Source organism: Bidens hawaiensis, unplaced genomic scaffold (assembly GCF_021521415.1).
Source record: "Bidens hawaiensis isolate Kalapana, Puna unplaced genomic scaffold, B.hawaiensis_p1.1 tig00036452_1, whole genome shotgun sequence".
NCBI lineage: Eukaryota > Viridiplantae > Streptophyta > Magnoliopsida > Asterales > Asteraceae > Bidens > Bidens hawaiensis.
Window position 1 is genome coordinate 80,606 of NW_027505414.1, and position 19,548 is coordinate 100,153.

The following is a 19,548-nucleotide window of genomic DNA, read 5'->3' on the forward strand; positions in this document are numbered from 1 at the left end:
AGTTTAACACGTCATACATGTATAGATATTGATAATAAAACATCTATTGTAACGTCTTATGTCTAGCATAGCTGTATTCATAACTTTTCGATCACAATTGCCCATACACGTGTTAGTGGCAAAATAATTGTTCGATTTTGTTTAATAAAACATCTATCGTAATATGTTACGTCTAACATAGCTGTATTCTTAACTTTTCGATCACATTAGTCCATACACGTGTTAGTGACAAATTAATTGTTCGATTTTGTTTTATGTTTGCTTTCGTTTGACGAATTGGCATTTTTGTTTTTCGTGATTAGTTTTAAGATCGAATAGTTGGTTTTTTGTACTTTTAGCATTAAATTTTGTAGGGCTGGGTGTGTAGGCTAATAGAGATGAAGGTAGAAAGGTACACAAGCCATGGATCTCTTAGTATTTGCTTGCCCTCATATCATGAGGCCTTGATACATTCTGAAGTTACCTTTTTCATAGGGTACCAATTATATTTTGGAATTTTCCTTAAAATCATTGCACATACACTCATACATCATCATCATAAATAATTTATCATCATTATCATTTATTTCTATTAATTTTATTAATAGTCAGTTTTTGAAGATTAATACTTGAGTGATTTTTTTTAAATATAAAATGTTTTTAAAAAAATTGAATTGTTTTAAGTACCAAACTTATTTTTTGTGAAACAAAACGTGAATGATTTTTATAAAGTGATACAAATCTTTTATGAAATGACACGTGAATTGCTAATGTTTTCAACTTTTTTTTTACCTACTATTTCTAGAAAAGAAAGAAAAGACGGTATCTTTTTCCTCTGATCTTAATTCTAATATCTCTATGGGTGATCCACATAGAGAGAGGTAATGATTTTGTTTGAAATGAATTTTGGTATTTTAAACCGCTTCGGTAATTCACACACTCTTCGACATATTCAAGCACCCATCATATAAATCATATGAAACCTAATATCTAACCTAGAATATGGTGATAACACACAAAAAGTGTGTACAAATGCAACATCCCAATATTCAACCTAATTTTGCTCTTTTAAATCTATACACCATATAAAATACATGTAATTTTGAAAATATATTGTGATAATAACTCATTATCTTTTAATTTATTGAAGTGACAAAACCATTAGGTAACAAGTCACTATATTAAAAATGCATTGTAAACAACTTTCTTTTAAAAAACAAATTTAACTATACTCAAAAGTTATTACATCTTTTTTACACAATTTGAACCCTTATCTTATTGAAAGAACAAAACTTTATCCAGCACATTTGTACTAGGCCTCACCCCATGCCATTGTAAACAAGTAGAGATAGTTTAATACATAATAAATTTGGGTTAAGTGAACTTTTCGTATTTTATTGGCACGCTAAATATATATATTTTTAAAATAAGTATATTAATTTTTTATGATATTAATACTATTTTATATATATGAAAATATGAAACAGATCAATATATCATTTTTAACAATTCATCCATTCCACGCACATGTCTAAATATCTCTCTAGAAAAACTAAAAATAAAAAAAATATTACATATATTAAAAGAAAATATCAATATTTGATGTATATATGGGTAAGTCTTGGGTTCACTTTGGGTAATTAATTTGATGCTGTTTGTTTTTCTAAAAAAGGTCTACGTAGGTTTTTTTGTCTGTGTCACGCGGACCACGCGCAGACATTGTCATCTGCAGACTGTTTGTTTTCTCAAATACGTTTCATTAAAAAACATATGCGGAAGCTCTTCTTGGTGCAGACTTAGCTCATTTACTTTTGAGATCTTCTAAGGTTTGTAGAGGGTTAAAACACCACACCCTAACAACACTCACCGTCCACCACCACCACCACCACCACCATCCATCGTTCGCCATCACCACCATTCACCACCCACCCACCTTTTGCCACCACCATTATCGTCTGCCCCCCACCACCCACCGTTCGCCACCACCACCGTCCACCCCCACCACCCACCCACCAACCGCCACCATCTGCCACCACCACCACCACCACCCATCGTTTGCCACCACCACCACTGTCTACCACCATCGTCCACCACCACTAATATCCACCACCCACCACCGCCTTTTACCACCACCAACCACCACTGCCTTCTACCACCACCACCGTCTTCTACCACCACCGCCGCCACCACCGTCCACTACCACTATCGCCATCCAGCAGCACCACCACCCACTACCACAGTTTGTACATCACTACCAGCTTATTTTAGCAATCTACTGATATTAAAAAACAAGTAGTCTTCTTTTTACAGACTGCAGAGGTTTGGTTCACATTTTCTTCTAATGCTATCTGCAGATATGGTTCGTAGACTGCAGACATTTTACATCTGAAGAAACAAACAACACCTTAATAACATTTTCAAACTCACGCGTTAGAATATTTTGAAAAAGTTCCATACATAGTCTCGTATCCAATAACCTAAATGCGAATGCGCCAGTTTTCTGGTTTCTCCTTTGATTACACATTTTTTTTAATTGTCAGCAGGTGATTCACCTTCCATGCTCTACTTCTACACGTCTCAACCAAAATATACATACGGAATTTGTGAAACATAGCCTTTAGAACCATGCTAATTTGAAAAATAAGAAAATGGAACGTTTTAAAGCATCTTCGATGGTTCCTTGTTGGCACCTTTGAAATTAAAAACAAATGAGAGAGAGTCCATCTAAATTCCAACTTCTATATGTGTTTTTTCACAACGCAAACATTTTAAATTTAAATCAACGTTAGTTAACCAAAAGGGAAAATTGATGATAAGATGATGGTTTGAAACAAAGACATGTAACAACTGCTGGAAGAAAAATAGAAGTTTTTAAATTAAGCTAGTTTAAAATCTGATATAGCATGCTAAATTGACTATTTAAAACACAAAAAAGAATATTTTGTATTTGGATGCTCTTGATTTTAGTAGGATGGACAAGTGGTAGACCAACCAATTGTTTGTTGTTTTATTCTGGGGTTTAAGAGGTGATGACAAGTGGTTACTAATGAGCTTTTGGATGGTAGTGCCAACCCAAGAATTTAAAGTATGCCGTTCTTCAATTATTTTAGACGAAAGTAAAATTATAAAAAAAAAAAAAGTTACCCTTTCTTCTTCTCGGAAAGAAGATAAAATAATTTATTCTAGAATACGTATTCTGAAAAATGATTCTAATGAAAACTTATAAAACTCTTTCTTCAAATACGTTTATTATGCATACCTTTAACCTTATTACCTTAAATAAATTGTTATCTCTATAGAAAGGTGAGTAGATAAGTTTTAACTTTAGATAGAATTTGAAGGATTTCTTTTAAAAGAAGTAAATATAACAAGTACGTAATTTTAATAAAGATTGAAGAATAGAAAGATATCTAACACAAAAACATCACGATGTATAGTGCCATAGTGACTCCAATGAAAGTTAACAACTTTACCGTACGTCCACTCCTTAATCACCGATCATGTATGAACTATCAACTTTTCAATTCAAGCTCAGTAGAGAAACACCGTTACAAAAACTTGGAAACCTGATAGAGAAACACTGTAATAAATGTCTCACTAACTCAGTAGTGATCATTTTTTTCTCTTTTGAGGTAGAGATGACTTGGACCGCACCCTTTTATATTATATTTTAGAAGGGATCCTAATGATTACAAGAGTTGTTTTCGAAGAACCCAAGTAATCTAATTAGTATTTGATACGATTTTGAAGTTTTTGCTCTTTTCTTGCTTGCTTAGCAATTCAGTTATAAATTTTTTAAGATGAGAAAATTAGAAAACAAAAAGGGGTCATCAAAGACTTAAAAGCAACTCAATCATAGATAAATCGTTCACTAAAAACTATTTAAAAATAGGACATGAAAATGATATTTAAATAAAAGGTAGATTTTGTTAAAAGCATGCATGTCGGTGAAATTGGTGCTAGGTATAGTGTCATGTGCATCATGCATGTCCTTTTTTTCTTTACAAACTAGAATACTAGATTGACACGAAGTGTATTTATCTTTACAAAAAGAACAATAATAATAAATTTTTTTGGGGATTTCCACGTTCATAATTATCCTTTTTCAGGTGACCTACCAATTAAAAGGTTAGGGTTTAAAGCTTAATACAAATAATACGAGAAAGATATATTGGTTTTTAATTATCCTAACTATTGCCTTTTGGTTATTGCTGGTTCCAATTAATAAATTGGCTACTGATAATCCTAACTTTTAAAGTAATTGTTCCTAACGGTCCGCGACTAACATAATCCTAACGTCATTAGTTTTAGGTCGCCGGAAAAACGGTTTTGGTCGAAAAACTCAATTTTTTTCCCCGAAAACTCAACATTTTCGTCCCAAACATCTTGGTAACTTCGTATCGGACTTTTAGGAACTTTTTTCTAGTAAAAGCCCCGATTATTGAGGTAGCCGGAAACCCTAGAACCATCGTCAGAATCGGTTGATGGTGCTCAAGTGGTGGTAGTTGGTTAGCGGTGAGTCAATTGGCGGTGGGTGCGATGTTCATGTGGTGTTTTGCCGGCAACAAATTTGAATTTTCCGGCCAAAAACGGTTTCCCGATGACCTGAAACTAACGTCGTTAGGATTCCGTTAGTCGCGGACCATTAGGAACAAATACTTTAAAAGTTGGGACCATCAGTAACCAATTCATTAGTTGGGACCAGCAGTGACCAAAAAGTAATAGTTGGGATCATTAAAAACCAATATACCTAAGAGAAAATATGAAAATTAATTAAAATTAGTTTTTAATTAGGAGTTTTATTATAACTTTGATGAAACGGTTTGTATTGAAAAGTCTTTGATCGATAATAACACATTTTGATTTTGCAAACTGATATTAGGCATGTGTCGTGGAATGACTACACTGGGCGGGGAGGGGGGTTGATTTTTGACACGTGACGTCATGTTTACAGAGGGGTGATTTTTATTTTAGGATGTAGTGGTTTGTAGCTCAAAATCGTCCCAATAGTAATAAAATATTATTTGAGACTCAACCCGGCAACAAATACATGCCCCCCCAATCGGCCGGGGGGTGGGGGAGGGGGGAGTTCACGGCGTCGTCGGGGCGATTTTCGGCCTTTATCGCCCGACTACACTTAGTTTTAGAATCCTTTGTGCATCTATATATATATATATATATATATATATATATATATATATATATATGATTGGGTTCATTTCAGAAGTGTTTTTAGTGTGAGAAGTGCGAGAAGATATTCTGACCAATCATAAGTTTTCTTTTTAATTTTGGATTATTTAATTGTAGAAGTATATTAGTAAAAAGTTTAGAAGTTTCTTTTGGTAATTAATACTAATTAATGTTAGGTTACAAATGATTATACATTTATTTTTATTTTTTAATTTGATTTAATTTTTAAACAATTCATAAAACAAAACCATCATACTCATACTATAAAAAATATAAATATATTAACCATCATAAAAACAAATACCTACACAAATCATAATATTAACCTACACATGTAAAAACTAGTTCATGTTATCACCTACACAGATCACAATATTTATATACATGTACATAACTAGTTCATGTTAACCTACACAAATCACAATAATAACCTACAAATACAAATTTACTTCATGTTATAGCCTACCAATTTATATTTACCTACACATATCAGAATATTAACCTACACAAACAAACCTTGTTCATGATATCACATACAATTAATAGTTTTAACCTAAACTTGTAAAATATTCGTAATGTATGAACACATCATATTTTTTTTTATAGTTTTAATTATTTTATAATCTATCTTTTATGTGTAGGCAAATACGAGTTATGGGTAGATGAATATTATTATGTTACTTATGTAGGTGATCAATTTAATACAATTCATCTACTTATACATTTTTTTATATATATGTAATAGATAATTCAAATTTGTAACATTTTACAAGAATTAATGTGGAGAAAATTTTAGGAGTAATAAGAGGAATTAATGCATTGAACAAATCAGAGATAATCAATTATTGAGATTGACTTTTCGCACTTCTCGCTATAATATCACTTCTCGCATGATCCATCCTTATATATATATATATATATAGCTTTAAATTTCCATATAAAAAATTATCACACTAGAGAATCTTACTATTATATTAAAACAACACACTATAGATTCATGTCATATTTTTAAAATGTCCACATAGGATGACATATAAGCTATTTTTAAAATTAAACCATATTTAAATCTATTAAATTAATTTCTTACATTTATTTTACTTTTAAAATTCCTAAATTAAATTTTCATTAACTCTCATTTATTGTGATTTCCATAAATAAAAAAATGTTTAAGTTCGTTTATTTATTACGCCTTTGAAACTAATTTTTAAATATTTTTTTTAAAATATTGTTATTATGAAGATCCTTTTAATTTACACAAAACAACTAACATATGCATAAACTATTAAAAGTCACTTTTCGAGCGTGTGCACGTCTAAATACTCAGAATTTGCGTTATGTGAAAATTTAGTTAAACTTGTCGTGACTCTTGATTTGTTTTACCATTTTAAAACCTTAAAGTTATCCTTTAGTATCATTCAATAATTAATATGGAAAAACCACATATGTTATGTACAATAAGATATTTGAAGGTTTATGAACAATTTTTGTATTTAATCTTTTTTCAAATATATATATATATAATGTAATATTTAATTTCATATATGAGAAATTGTTATACAATCCTAAATTATACCACATATATAAACATCTTTTTTATTGATGTTACTAGGGTAGTACCCAGTGTATTACACGAGTTGAAAATGATATAATATCAAATAAAAAATATTTGCATATTCGATACAAGTTATATGTGAAATCAAACATGAAGTACATGTTATGGCATATGAAACAATTATAATTATGGTATTATATTTAAAGCAAAATATGTTTTTCACATGACTTTCAAATATGTCATCCACATTGAAGTAATAAGAAATTGTTAATAATATAATTTTAAGGAAGTCGTAATTTAGCTAATTAATAAATATTAAATACTAATAAGTGTATTAATTGTTATATCATTTAACATAAAAATTTGTTAATTTAAAGGAATGGTAATTAAAAAAATTAGTTAATTAGGTGGAATACGTATAAATGGAAATTGATTAGTTGGCATCTCACGTGGATAACATATTTGAAAGACATGTGGAAAGCATGTCTTGCTTTAATATATTAGTTAGATATTATTTATTCAGCCCGTGTATTACACGAGTTACTAACCTTATAAAACTATTCCAATTCTACACCAATTTTTATCAATTATCATGAAAGTTGACCACTTGAAGAGGAACATATATTGCTACGTACCTTAGTCGAGCCCTTTTGGTAGCGACCACATACGTAACTCATGTACATAAAATAACAGAAGGCGATAGTAAACGTAATATTATTATAACAGTATGACAATAAAATTTAACCTTGTAAACATAGCATTATTTTTATGAACTAAGAAAACTGGAAAAATAAGTGATGGAAAAGAAACACTCATGACTAACTTTAACATAAACTAATTAAAAGACCATGTGTTATTTACTTTATTTTATTACTAGCTTTTGAACCCGTGTATTACACGGGATTTATCAAATGATAAAAATAAATAAGGTCCGTTATTTTAATTGTGATTCTCAAAGTAGTTATGAATTAATTTAATGTAGACTTGAAGGAAAAAATAAACGGGGTTAACGAAAATTACTAAAATAGCATGGTTTTGGAAACGTTGAGTGTTGATTTAAAAGAAATTTAAAAACAGGTGCTAAAGTTGCGTAGTTGGTCAAACTTCATGTATGAAAATGACACTATGTTCTAAAATCCACACTATGTTATAACCCGCTTGATAAAATAATTTTGACACATGAATCATAGATAGCTATAATGAATTAGATGAGAGATTAGAAATTAGAAAAAATGTAGGCTTGACACCTAAGTTTCAACATTTTTTTTTATTAGTATAGTAAGGAGTAAGATAAAATTATTATTTTTTTTGGTTATTCTAAATCTAGATTGCATTTCTTTAAAAGTAAATAATTCAAATTATCCAATGACACGTATGATTTTGATGGGCCGTAAGGTTGAAATGAAACCAATATTCTCTTTTAGTCATGGATACATAAATATGAGCATATAAAATACATATTTTATATAAATTCAAATACTGTTTGATATTTAAAAAAACTAAAATTCAAGATGCTCAATGATCACTATAATAAAACTGGAGTATAGCTAGAACACAATTTGGCTTTTTTGTTTGCTTCCTAACTTCAAAACTTTTGCAAAAAGATAATACGCATAATTACATATCATGTGAATCAAATGAACACTTTTCAAGTGACCATAAGAGTGCAAACAGATTGATAGATATATATGCATAGCAAATACAGCTCATACAAGTGTGTGTACCAACCATCACGATACATGTTTGCGATTATAATACGTCTTCTTCTGATAAACACGCGTTTCAAAAGTGATATCCGCACTTTCGATCGATTAATCAATAAGAAACAAAATAAGACAGACAGACTGGTTTGATTAAAATGAAATGACATACACTGAAGTCAAATTTCATTGTACATTACCAACACTAAAGACATCTATAATGAAAACAAAAAAGTTTGAAAGAAAAAAAAAAAGATTACTAACTTTTTGAATATATGAATAAATTCAAAAAAATCAATTATAAGAGGAAAAAATATATGAAAAATAAAAAATTACTATTCTACCTTTAACCGAAGGCTTAGGTTCCTCCCAAATTCGCCATCTTGCATCATATCCACGAATTCACCATAATCTATCCGCCCGTCCTGAAACCATATAGAGAAAAAAAGCTTGTAAGAGAACTGTACTATTTGACCCGTTTAACTTAAATGGGTTGATTTGGGCTACATTTTATCTCTAACCAGTCAAATTGGTAAATTTTAAAAAACTAGCTAGAAATGGAACGAGTTGAAAGTGACTCGAAATGAATGTATTAGGGGTGTGCAAAGATTGGTTTGGGACGATTTTGGGCACAAACCGAACCGAAAACCAAAAAAAATGGTTATTGAGCATTGGAAACCTTTTCGGTTTTGCGATTTGGGCTTGGAAGTTTTTTGTTGGAAAAAAAACTGGCCTAAAATAATTAATATGGACTTAAACTTTAGGCTTAAATCTTTTTGTTAACCAATAATTAATTATTAATAATGGTACATTTTCTTAACAACACTTTATTATGCATTTGAGCTAAAATATTTGTGTTACACTATTTATTAAATTTTTGTAAAGTACATAAAATTCAAAATAAAAATTGAAAATCCATAAATTCGGTTTGGTTCAGTCTTTCAGTTTTAGTTACATGCAAAACCGAAACCGGACCAAAAGTTTGTTTTTATGAAACCAAAAACCAAGCTGCCGGCTTTTGCTTGGGTTCAACTATTTAGGTTTGGGTTTTTTGATTACGGGTCGTTTTTATTTTTTTATTTTTTGTTTCCTGCACACCTCTAATATATGGTTTGTAAAATTCAAGAATAATAGGCCAAAAGATGTTTGAAAATGATGTGATCAGAGAGGGAAAAACGTACATTGTCTTTATCAATGTCCTGCATGAGTTCATCGAGATGTAGTTCACCCAAACCGAATTTGTCAAAAGCGGATTGGAGTTCGTCTGCAGTGATGTAACCACTGCCATCTTTGTCAAAATATGAAAAGGCAGCATACATATGATCTTCTTGACTAATTTTATTTACGTGAAGCATTGCTGCAACAAATTCTCCATAATCTATAGTACCACTGTTGTCAATATCTGCCTGAATAATTAGTAATTCAAAAAAATAACGTAAGCATAGTATTTATAAGGATGTGTGTTTTAAAAGTGATAATATGATTGAAAAGAATCAAGTGTAACATATAGGCCTGTAAATGAACTGAACGTTCATTGAACCGTTTGACGAGAAGTTCGTTTATTAATAAATGAACGAACATGAGCAAAACTTTTTCTTCCTTTAGTTAATGAACGAAACGCTTACATGTAATGTTTGTTCACTTAGGCTCATGAACAGTTGTTTATGTCCGTTTGTTAATTTACGTTTGTCAGTTTATGTGTGTTTACATTTTGTTCGTTTAGTGCGTTTATATGCTCGTTTAAACTTCTTAGGGCAATTACAATTTAATTTACTTATTTATAATATCACCCATTAAAATTTTTAGGCACAACATATTGATGTTTACTCTCACTTTCAGTTGGTGTTCGCTCAGCTACGTACTATTATGCCCGTTAACATATGATTAGTTATGATTGTTTTCAATCACGTTCGTTAACCGTTCGTCTATACTATTAATAAACGAACACGAACAAGTTGATTTTCTTAATCAACAAACATGAACATGCCTCGTATGTGTCTGTTCGGTTCATTTACAAGCCTTCACTAGTGTATAATCTTTAGAAGTCTTTTTACTTTTTTATATTGTAATTAACTAAAAAAATTACCGCTTCCATTAGATGAGTAATTTCTGAATCTTTTAAGTTGGCACCAACTTTCTCTAATCCTTTTTTTAGCTCTTCTAATGTGATTTGACCACTTCCATCAGTATCTATCATTTTAAACATATTTTTAAGTCCAGCAATTTCCTCTTCAGACAGATTCTCAGCAATAACCTGAAATCAGACAGCAGGGTGTTGAAAATCATAATACATTACATGATTTAGAAAAATAAAACTCACTCTGATGGCTATCTTTTTAATTTTATTCATCGCGGAGAACTGTTTCAAACGAGAAAGAACAGCGGGATCAAGAGGCTTGTCTGGAGCCACACCATCAGCTTGAACCCAAGGGTGACCTACAATGACGGTAACAAAAGAGCATTTTCAGTAAAAAAAATAAATAAATAAAAAGAGAGATAAATTATATGTATCTTAGATGAAAAATGCTACAGACTTGAACAATAAACAGACAATATTTGAACACAAGCATACGACTCGTGTCACTATTATTTATTAGGAACGAAAACCAGACTCCTTAATCCTCTATTTATGCTAGTATATGACCCAAACCTATCCTAACTCTAAATCAAACTCAAAATAATATACAAATCCCTAACCATTATTTCTAACTCTTAACAATTATCTCCTACTAGCACTTAAACAAGAAAATCAAGACTTATCTATTTTCTTTTCCTTGGTTTATATCAATAAAAAAACTTTCATATGTGAACCAAAACAACCTTCAACTTCTTGGTTCACTAATTCAGCCCCTTATCAAGATATTGCTCCTATCAATTTGACCCACCACCCAACCTGTCCTATCAATTTGGCCCACTACCAACCCCTTATCAAGGTTCAGGAATAGTTTATGAATTATTTTTGTTACCCACTTGTTTATTTATTTATTTATTTTTCTAAATTTAATCCATATTTTGCTGTATCAAGTTTAGAGTGACTTCAGTTTTAGTTTCAAACTTGAAAAGTGCCTGGAGATAGAACTATATTAGATTCAGGGGTCTTGGTTATATTATTCTTAGCATTTCATATTGGGACTGATATGTGTCTATTCTAATTCCGTACCCAGTGTTGTAGAAATTGCTAGGCGCTACTCGGGTTGTAGGGGTAGAAACTAGCGTTTACTCGAATTGGATATCATATGTAATTTTTCAAATATGCATATAAATTTTGAATTTTGACCGATTTTGATAAAATAGCAATTAATCGGCGACTAGTCCTTGGGGTACCAACTAGCGATTAATCGGGGATTAATCAGCACCTAAGCGGGATTTTTACAACTATGGTTGTAATTTATTGTAATAATAGAAGAAGTATGATAGTGAAGATTAATATTACTATTACTATCATAAAATAGGATTTATACTCACGAAGAACTTCAGGTGCAGTCAGCCTCCTTTTGGGATCTCTTACAAGCATTTTTCTTACCAAATCTTTTGCACTTTCTGATATGCTTGGCCATGGTTCTGATGCAAAGTCAAGATTACCCTTCAACACCTGCTCAAATATTCCTTGCTCCGTTTCTGACTCGAGTCATGATTTAATAACATAGAAGCAAATGAAACGTTAAGATCATATCATATTAATTAAGAAACTACAAAAACAATGAAGCAGAAATGATAGAATTCCCACCATCCCAGAACGGTGGGACTCCGCAGAGTAAAATGTATATTATTACACCCGCACTCCATATATCACATTCTTGGCTGTAGAATTTCCTTAGAACCTCGGGTGCCACGTAATAAGGGCTACCGACCATATCAGTGAACATCTCACCTGTAATAAGCACTCTAGCATCATTTCATTTGTTCTTTAAAAGCATTCAAATCATTGTTATGTAATTTCAAATATTCTTTAAAAGCATTCGAATCATTGTTATATCATTTCACATGTTCTTCGAAAGAATCCAAATCATTAATGTCTCATTTCACATGTCAGCCTTCAAAGTAGCTACTTAAATGCTAATTGTCTCATTTCACACATATTATTACTAAGGATAAGTAAAGTTCTATTTTCTAGGGAATTTTTACAATCATCTATAATCTACATTGTTATATCATTTCACATGTCCTTTAAAGGAATTCAAATCATTGTTATATGTGTTGGAGAGAAGGTAAGGTGTGTATTCTTTTGTGCATTTCCATTAGTATTTCAATATCACAAGCAAATTAAGGTCTCCTATATACAGGGAGATAGAAGCCTGAAGTACAAAAGAATGACTAATCGGTAAACCATATAACTAGGGGTGGCAAATGGGTTGGGTTGGGTTGGGTCGGAACGGGTCATGGGTCGGAATGGGTTAGGGTCGAAACGGGTTATGGTCAGAATGAGTCAACTAAAAAAAGGGTTGTTTTGGTTCGGGTCAGAACTGGTTAGGGTCAAAAGGTTTGGGTCAGATGGGTCCGGGTAGGAATGGGTCAAGGTCAGAACGGGTCAAAACGGGTCGGATTGGTTTTTTTTTTTAAGAACGAGGGTAAAGGCGCAAATGTTTTAGTTTTTTTATATTTTTCGTGTTTGAATTTATATTTTGAGTTATGATTTTTTTTTATTGAATTGTTTGAATTTTTTGGGAGGGGTTTTTATTCCAAAAGAATTAATAAAAAAATCATAAATCGAAATATAAATCAAAAACGAAAAATGTAAAAACACTAAAACGTTTGCGCCGTTGTCCTCGTTCTTAAAAAAAAACTGAGAAATGAACTGAAACCGAAAGACGACGAAAACGCAACATAAACCAAAAACGAACCGAATTAATCAAAACCGAAAAATCCGATCTATACGAAACTAAAAACTGAAACAGAACAGAAAGGCAACTAAAAAAACAGACAACAACGAAACAAAAAGCCGATAACGAATCCGAAACCGAACAAAAACAAACAAAAGAAACCGAAACCCAACCCGTCCAGTGCTCCGAAACCGACCAAAAAGAAACAAAGGATACCGAAACCCAACCCGTCCAGTGCGAAAGCTCATGTCGGCTCGAAACCTAAACCGAACTCGTTCCAATCCAAAACCCGTTTCAACCCGAGCTTGTCACATTTCCTTAAGACACTAACCCAAATGGACCCATTTCTTTAAATTTGTCGACCCATTTCGACCCGAAAATAAGAAAGTGGAATTTTAAGTGACCCATCTTATTAAAATCTATGACCCAAACCAACCCGTATGATTTTTAAAACAACCCAAATTGACCCATTTGAAATGGTTTGGGTCAAGATGGCCACCCGTACATATAACATATATATAACTAGGATATAACTGCCTGATAATATCATTTCACAAGTTCTTTCACATGTCCACCTTCAAACTGGCTACTTATATGTTAATTATCTCATTCTTACCATACCTGATCTACACATATTATTACAATCACATGTTAAGTTATTCTCTTTTCTAGGGCATTTCTTACAATCATCTATAATCAGCATTATCCCATCACTTCACATGTTCTTTAAAAGTATTCAAAACATTGTTATGTCATTCCATATTTTCACATATCCACCTTCAGATTAACTACTTATATGCTAATTCTCCCATTCTTAACACAAATAATGACATCTTATTATCATTATCATTCATCTATAATCAACATTGTTATATCATTTCACATGTCCACCATCAAACTAGCTGCTTATATGCTACATATCGCATTCTTGTCATAACTAATCAACGCATACAATTACTAACAATAAGTAAACTTCTTCTCTTTACTAGGGCATTTGCTACAAACATCTATAATCAACATTGTCCCATCATTTCACATGTTCTTTAAAGCATTCAAATCATTTTTATACCATTTCACATGTCCACCTTCCAATTAGTTTCTTATATGCTAATTCTCCCATTCTTAACATAACTAATCAACATTTCTATGTCATTTCACATGTTATTTAAATCACCATAAACACATAATTGTAACTTATAATCAATCATACCTGGCTTGAAGAACATAGAAAGCCCAAAATCAATAGTCTTAAGAGGCGCTTCTTCCTGCTCATTATTAAACAAAAAATTCTCCGGCTTCAAGTCTCTATGCATAACCCCCAACGAGTGACACGCTTCGACAACTCCAACTATCACTCTCGCAAGCTCAGCCGCCTTCTTCTCGGTATAATGCCCTCTTTGAATAATCCTATCAAACAACTCACCACCTCCACAAAGCTCCATAACCACATGAACCGCAACGGCATCTTCATACGCTCCCACAATCGATATCACATTCGGATGTCCCGCTAAATGATGCATTATCTGAATCTCCCTCCTAACATCCTCCACGTCATCCTTCGTCGTCAGCTTCCTCTTCGCTATCGATTTGCACGCAAACTCCTTCCCCGTCTCCTTCTCCGTACACAAGAACGTCGTCCCGAATTGCCCTTGCCCTAGCTTCTTCCCCAAACTATACACATCCTTCAAATTCTCGGTTTTCCGTTGCAACACCGAGTCCTTAAGTCCCATGCTTTGCACACGTTTAAAACCGGCAGGCGGCCTGTGTTTCACCTCGGCTGGAACACTCCGTGGCACCTTGGATGCTTTAGAACTCGACTCGTCCAGCTTGTGATCAACGGCATTGTGTTTATTTCCCTTGGTGGATTCATCCGCGGGTTCGGGCGGGCGTCTGGTCCAGACGACGGCGGTAACGGATTGAAAGAAGCCATTAGAATTAGAAGTATGATTATTATTATTATTACGTCCCGAATTGGGAGCGGAGCTCTTGTTACCCATTCAAAACCCGAAAAGTATCGGATTTGGATGTCCAGATCGCATTTGCAACGTGAATGTGAAGGTGTGATGGAATCATGCACGTGAAATATGATGTAATGATGATGTGAATGATGTGAGAGGTGAAATTGACATAGGAATACAATGGGGTTGAATGTATGGTTTTGGAGATATGGCCGGGATTATTAATATTGGAAGGTGTGAAGTAATTAATTGTACGTGTGATTAATTGTTAATTTGCAGGTGAATAGAAAGAAACCCTAATTAATTCGGTGAGGATGATGATGATGAAGGAGGTTGTGAAACGATAGATTGGAAACAGGAGGAGAAAATGGTGGGAAATGACTCGGAGGTTGGGAAAACGGACGAGTTAACTCAGTTATTTGAATCAAAGGTTTTTAGGAGAGAGAAATGGTTGGTTTGGGGATTTTTTTTTTCAAAATAGGAAGTTAAAGAATGATAAAATGGTTTTTAGAAGAGAGAAAGAGTTGTAATGGTTTTCAGGAGATCCGATATTTGAAATGGCGGATCTCAGATCATATATAGGGCATGTCAGTTTGTGTCGGATGAGGTGGACAATTATCTGGTGTTTCGCCATTTGAAATGATGGATGTTGTACTTTTATTGTGTGTTCCGCAATTTCAAATGGCGGATGTCACTTTTTCTGATCCGCCAAACGACATCTGCCATTTGAAATGGCAAGTGTCTTCTTGACATCCGTCATTTCAAATAGCAGATGTGAACAGTACATGTACTACCACTGGATTTGACCTTCGATGATTGACAAGTCAATGTCATCTTTCTTTTTATATTTATTAATATATGTTTTTTACTTTTATTTTTTAAAAAGACAATAATTATAAAATAATATAGTTAATTATTAAAAAATAATTTTTATTATCATAAGGAATAATCTGTTTTTGTTTTTATTTATTTTACTTTTATATTTTAATTATTAAAAATTAATTAGTATTATTAAAAAGCTAATAATTAATAATAATAATAATAATATTATATATATATATATAATTTAGAACTTTGGTGTCGCCAAGCCCGCGAATATAATAATTAGAAATTTTTGTGCCACAAGCCTCGATTGGGCCCCTTCGCGGCACCTTATTGGTGATATTTTTTTTAATTAGTTCTTTTTATTTTGTTGTAGCTCCGGTACGTAGCGAAAACTGACTGAATGCCGACTTATTTTTTATTTTTTGTTTTAATTCCGGTGTTATCACAATCGTGATAGAAACTGACCGAATTCGTGTAAACTCAACGCGTTTTGTTTTAGTTTCAATTCAGTAACAAATGTAATGAAATCCAACCGAATGTTGATTTTGTTTTAGTTCCGGCATCGTAATAAACATGACAAAAACCGACCAAATTCGCATAGACTGACCACCTAAACACCGGAGATCGACAACGGTCTTTACCAATGATCGAGTTTTACTGATTAACACCACCCTATTGGTCCACCTCAACTTTTATAATCTTTTTTGTTTTACTTCCGATACAATAATGCACGTAATCGAAACCAAACGCCTTAACACTTGGGACCGCCAACGTTTGGGTTTACCGTTGCCCAGATTTTACTAACATGTCCTGACGCAACACAACGGGTAAAACACTAATTAATTACATTAAAAAGCTAATAAAACAAAAGTAACTTGATTTTTATATTTATTAGCCTTTTAATTTTAATTAATAATACTAATTATTAGCTTTTTAGTAATACTAATTAACTATTAATAATTAGAAAATAAAAATAAAAACAAAAACAGATTATTCCTTATGATAATACAAATTATTTTTTAATAATTAAATATATTATTTTATTATTATTGTCTTTTTTAAAAAATAAAAGTAAAAAACATATATTATTAAATATAAAAAAAATGACATTGATTTGTCAATCATCAAAGGTCAAATCTAGTGATAGTAAATGTATTGTTCACATTTGTCATTTGAAATGAAGGAGGTCAAGAAGGCACTTGCCATTTCAAATGGCAGATGTTGTTTGATGGATCAGAAAAAGTGACATCCGTCATTTGAAATGGCGGAACACACAATAAAAGTACCACATCCGTCATTTTAAATGGTGGAACGCCGGATAATTGTCCACCTCGCCCGACACAAACTGACATGCCCTATATATAATCTGAGATCCGCCATTTCAAATGGCGAATCTCTGAGAAACCATTACAACTCTTTCTTTCTCCTAGAAACCATTTTACCATTCTTTAACTTACTATTTTGAAAAAAAAAATTCTTGGTTTGGGTCGGTTTTAATTTAAAGATTTTTAAAACCATTTGATGTCGGTTTTTAGGGTTGGGTTCGGCTCAGTTTGGTTTTTAATTTTTATTTTTTGTTTAATGTTTGAAGTTGAAACTTTTGTGTTGAAATAAAAAACATCCAAAAAATGAATTTGAGCTTAAATTATTTGTTGATTAGTAAGTAAATGATTATTTTGCGTTCAAGTTAAAATTTTTGAGTTACATGTTTAATACATTTTCATAAATGATTTAAACTTTAAAATTAAAAGAAAATGAAAATCTGAGTTCGGTTCGGTATTTGCGGTTTTTATTGGCTTTTATTTAAAACATAAAATCAAACTGTCGGTTTTTGGTTCGGTTGGTTTTTTAGGTTTGGAATTGTTTTTTTTGGTTTTCATGCACGCCCATAACTTCAACCTTATAAATACGGATATCTATAATATATATATATATATATATATATATATATATATATATATAAACGAAATTTTTAAAAGCTTTCTGGTTGTTCCCTAAATTCTCTCAAGCTGGTAGATTGCTTTATTTGTAAATAGGGGCTTCTCATGCATTTGATCCGAATTCAAGGGTACGGGTCCCATCAAAACCAGATAGCTCTTAAATAGGTTATAACATCTCATTAAATTAAAAAGTAATCTTACCAAATATTTGATACGAAATTCCTATAAAGTAGAAATATAATAAAAATTAATACCCGATTTTTTAAAAAATATATATATTATTTATAATTAAGAAACAATTATCGTAAAAAAAATAAGCGGGTCACAGGTCACCAAATCTAGATAACGTTTAAACGGGTTTAGCATATCGTTTATTTGTGAAACCCTTTTATCATCAAACTCTAATTATATTATTAACTTTTTTACAATAAAGAAAATTAAAATCCAAAAAATAAATATTAAAAAACGAAAATGTAAAACAACCCCCATAATACGGGAGATAAAACCTAGTTATTGTATATTTGAAATTGATATTTCCTTCTCTTATACTCACTTAAAAGTGTACTATATAATTATCGTTATAACTTATAAGAGTAAGATGTATTTAATAAAAACCCAAGTTGGATTTTTACTTGTGTCACTTTGAATGGATATTATTAATGAAAGATTTGAGCTAGAACTTGTGCAAAGGTTGTCAGTTCGGATTTCGAGCCCACCCGTGTTTTTGTTGGGTTTTTGAAGGCTTGGGCTCGGTTTACTTGAAGACTAATGATTTGGGTTTAATGAAGATAGAAGACATGGGAGGTTTTGGGCCGGCCTTATATTTGTTTATTATGGCACATTTATGTTTTCTTGTTCCCTAAGCTAAAAGCCATAGACTAGTCTCTATGTATTGTAATCGTTGTACTTGTAATTCCTCACGATTGAGGCAGCAGTGATAATAAAATACCCTTGTTGCAGCCCGTGGACATATGCCAGTCTACACCGAACCACGTAAATCTCTCATGCTTATCTTCGTTTATTTTTCTCTGGCAATATTATTCATGTTTGTGTGTGTCCTATATCTTAACAGTTTTCGTCTCGTCATTTGTTACATCAGAGAGTTATGCTCTTGTGGCGACATAACGATTGTCAAGTGTCAGCTGACGGTATGCTTTTCTGGGAGAACGCCCAAGCCAAACACTGAAAGTCAGTGTAGGTCCGGTTAAGACAACATAGCCTGGCCATGATAAAATAATAATGCTCTTCATATCTAGAAAGTGTAGTGGCTTAACACACAACAAAGGCGTTGTTCCATAAAAAAAATAACAAAACTTAATTAGAAAATTTAAACCGTATGATGCATTTGTAATTTTTACTTTAATTACGGTACATGTATTACTTTACTCTCCTTCCAACTTTCATTATATCCCTCAAGCATTATTACATACAAAAGCATTTTTTTGGGTGTTTGAAATCCTAGCATTGGTAGAAAACCGTGAATGTGCTTGTTACTTTTCACTTGTAAGTATGTATGATTTTTAGGGTATGTTTGGCAAAACTAGTTGTTGGTTGTTAGCTGAAAGCTAGTAGCTATTAGCTGTA

The 19,548-nt window shown here is 32.1% G+C and overlaps 1 protein-coding gene across 1 annotated transcript; it reads right to left on the reverse strand.

Moving 5' to 3' along the window:
• Window positions 1–8,756: 8,756 nt before the first annotated feature.
• On the reverse strand, window positions 8,757–15,278 carry LOC143613038 (calcium-dependent protein kinase 20-like). Its single transcript, XM_077086865.1, has 7 exons — window positions 14,452–15,278; window positions 12,149–12,292; window positions 11,887–12,039; window positions 10,742–10,857; window positions 10,508–10,675; window positions 9,603–9,827; window positions 8,757–8,846 (listed from the first exon to the last, which is right to left on the reverse strand). Exons 1-7 carry the CDS (start codon window positions 15,236–15,238, stop codon window positions 8,757–8,759), a joined length of 1,683 nt encoding a protein of 560 aa, XP_076942980.1. The 5' UTR covers window positions 15,239–15,278.
• Between the last annotated feature and the right edge of the window lie 4,270 nt (window positions 15,279–19,548).

Coding starts and splice junctions, on each gene's coding strand:
- LOC143613038 (XM_077086865.1), bottom strand. CDS start 15,238: ATGGGTAACAAGAGCTCCGCTCCCAATTCGGGACGTAATAATAATAAT. Junction 9,828..10,507: donor TTACTCATCTAATGGAAGCG/GTAATTTTTTTA, acceptor CTAATTATTCAG/GCAGATATTGACAACAGTGG. Junction 8,847..9,602: donor AGGACATTGATAAAGACAAT/GTACGTTTTTCC, acceptor ATATGGTTTCAG/GACGGGCGGATAGATTATGG.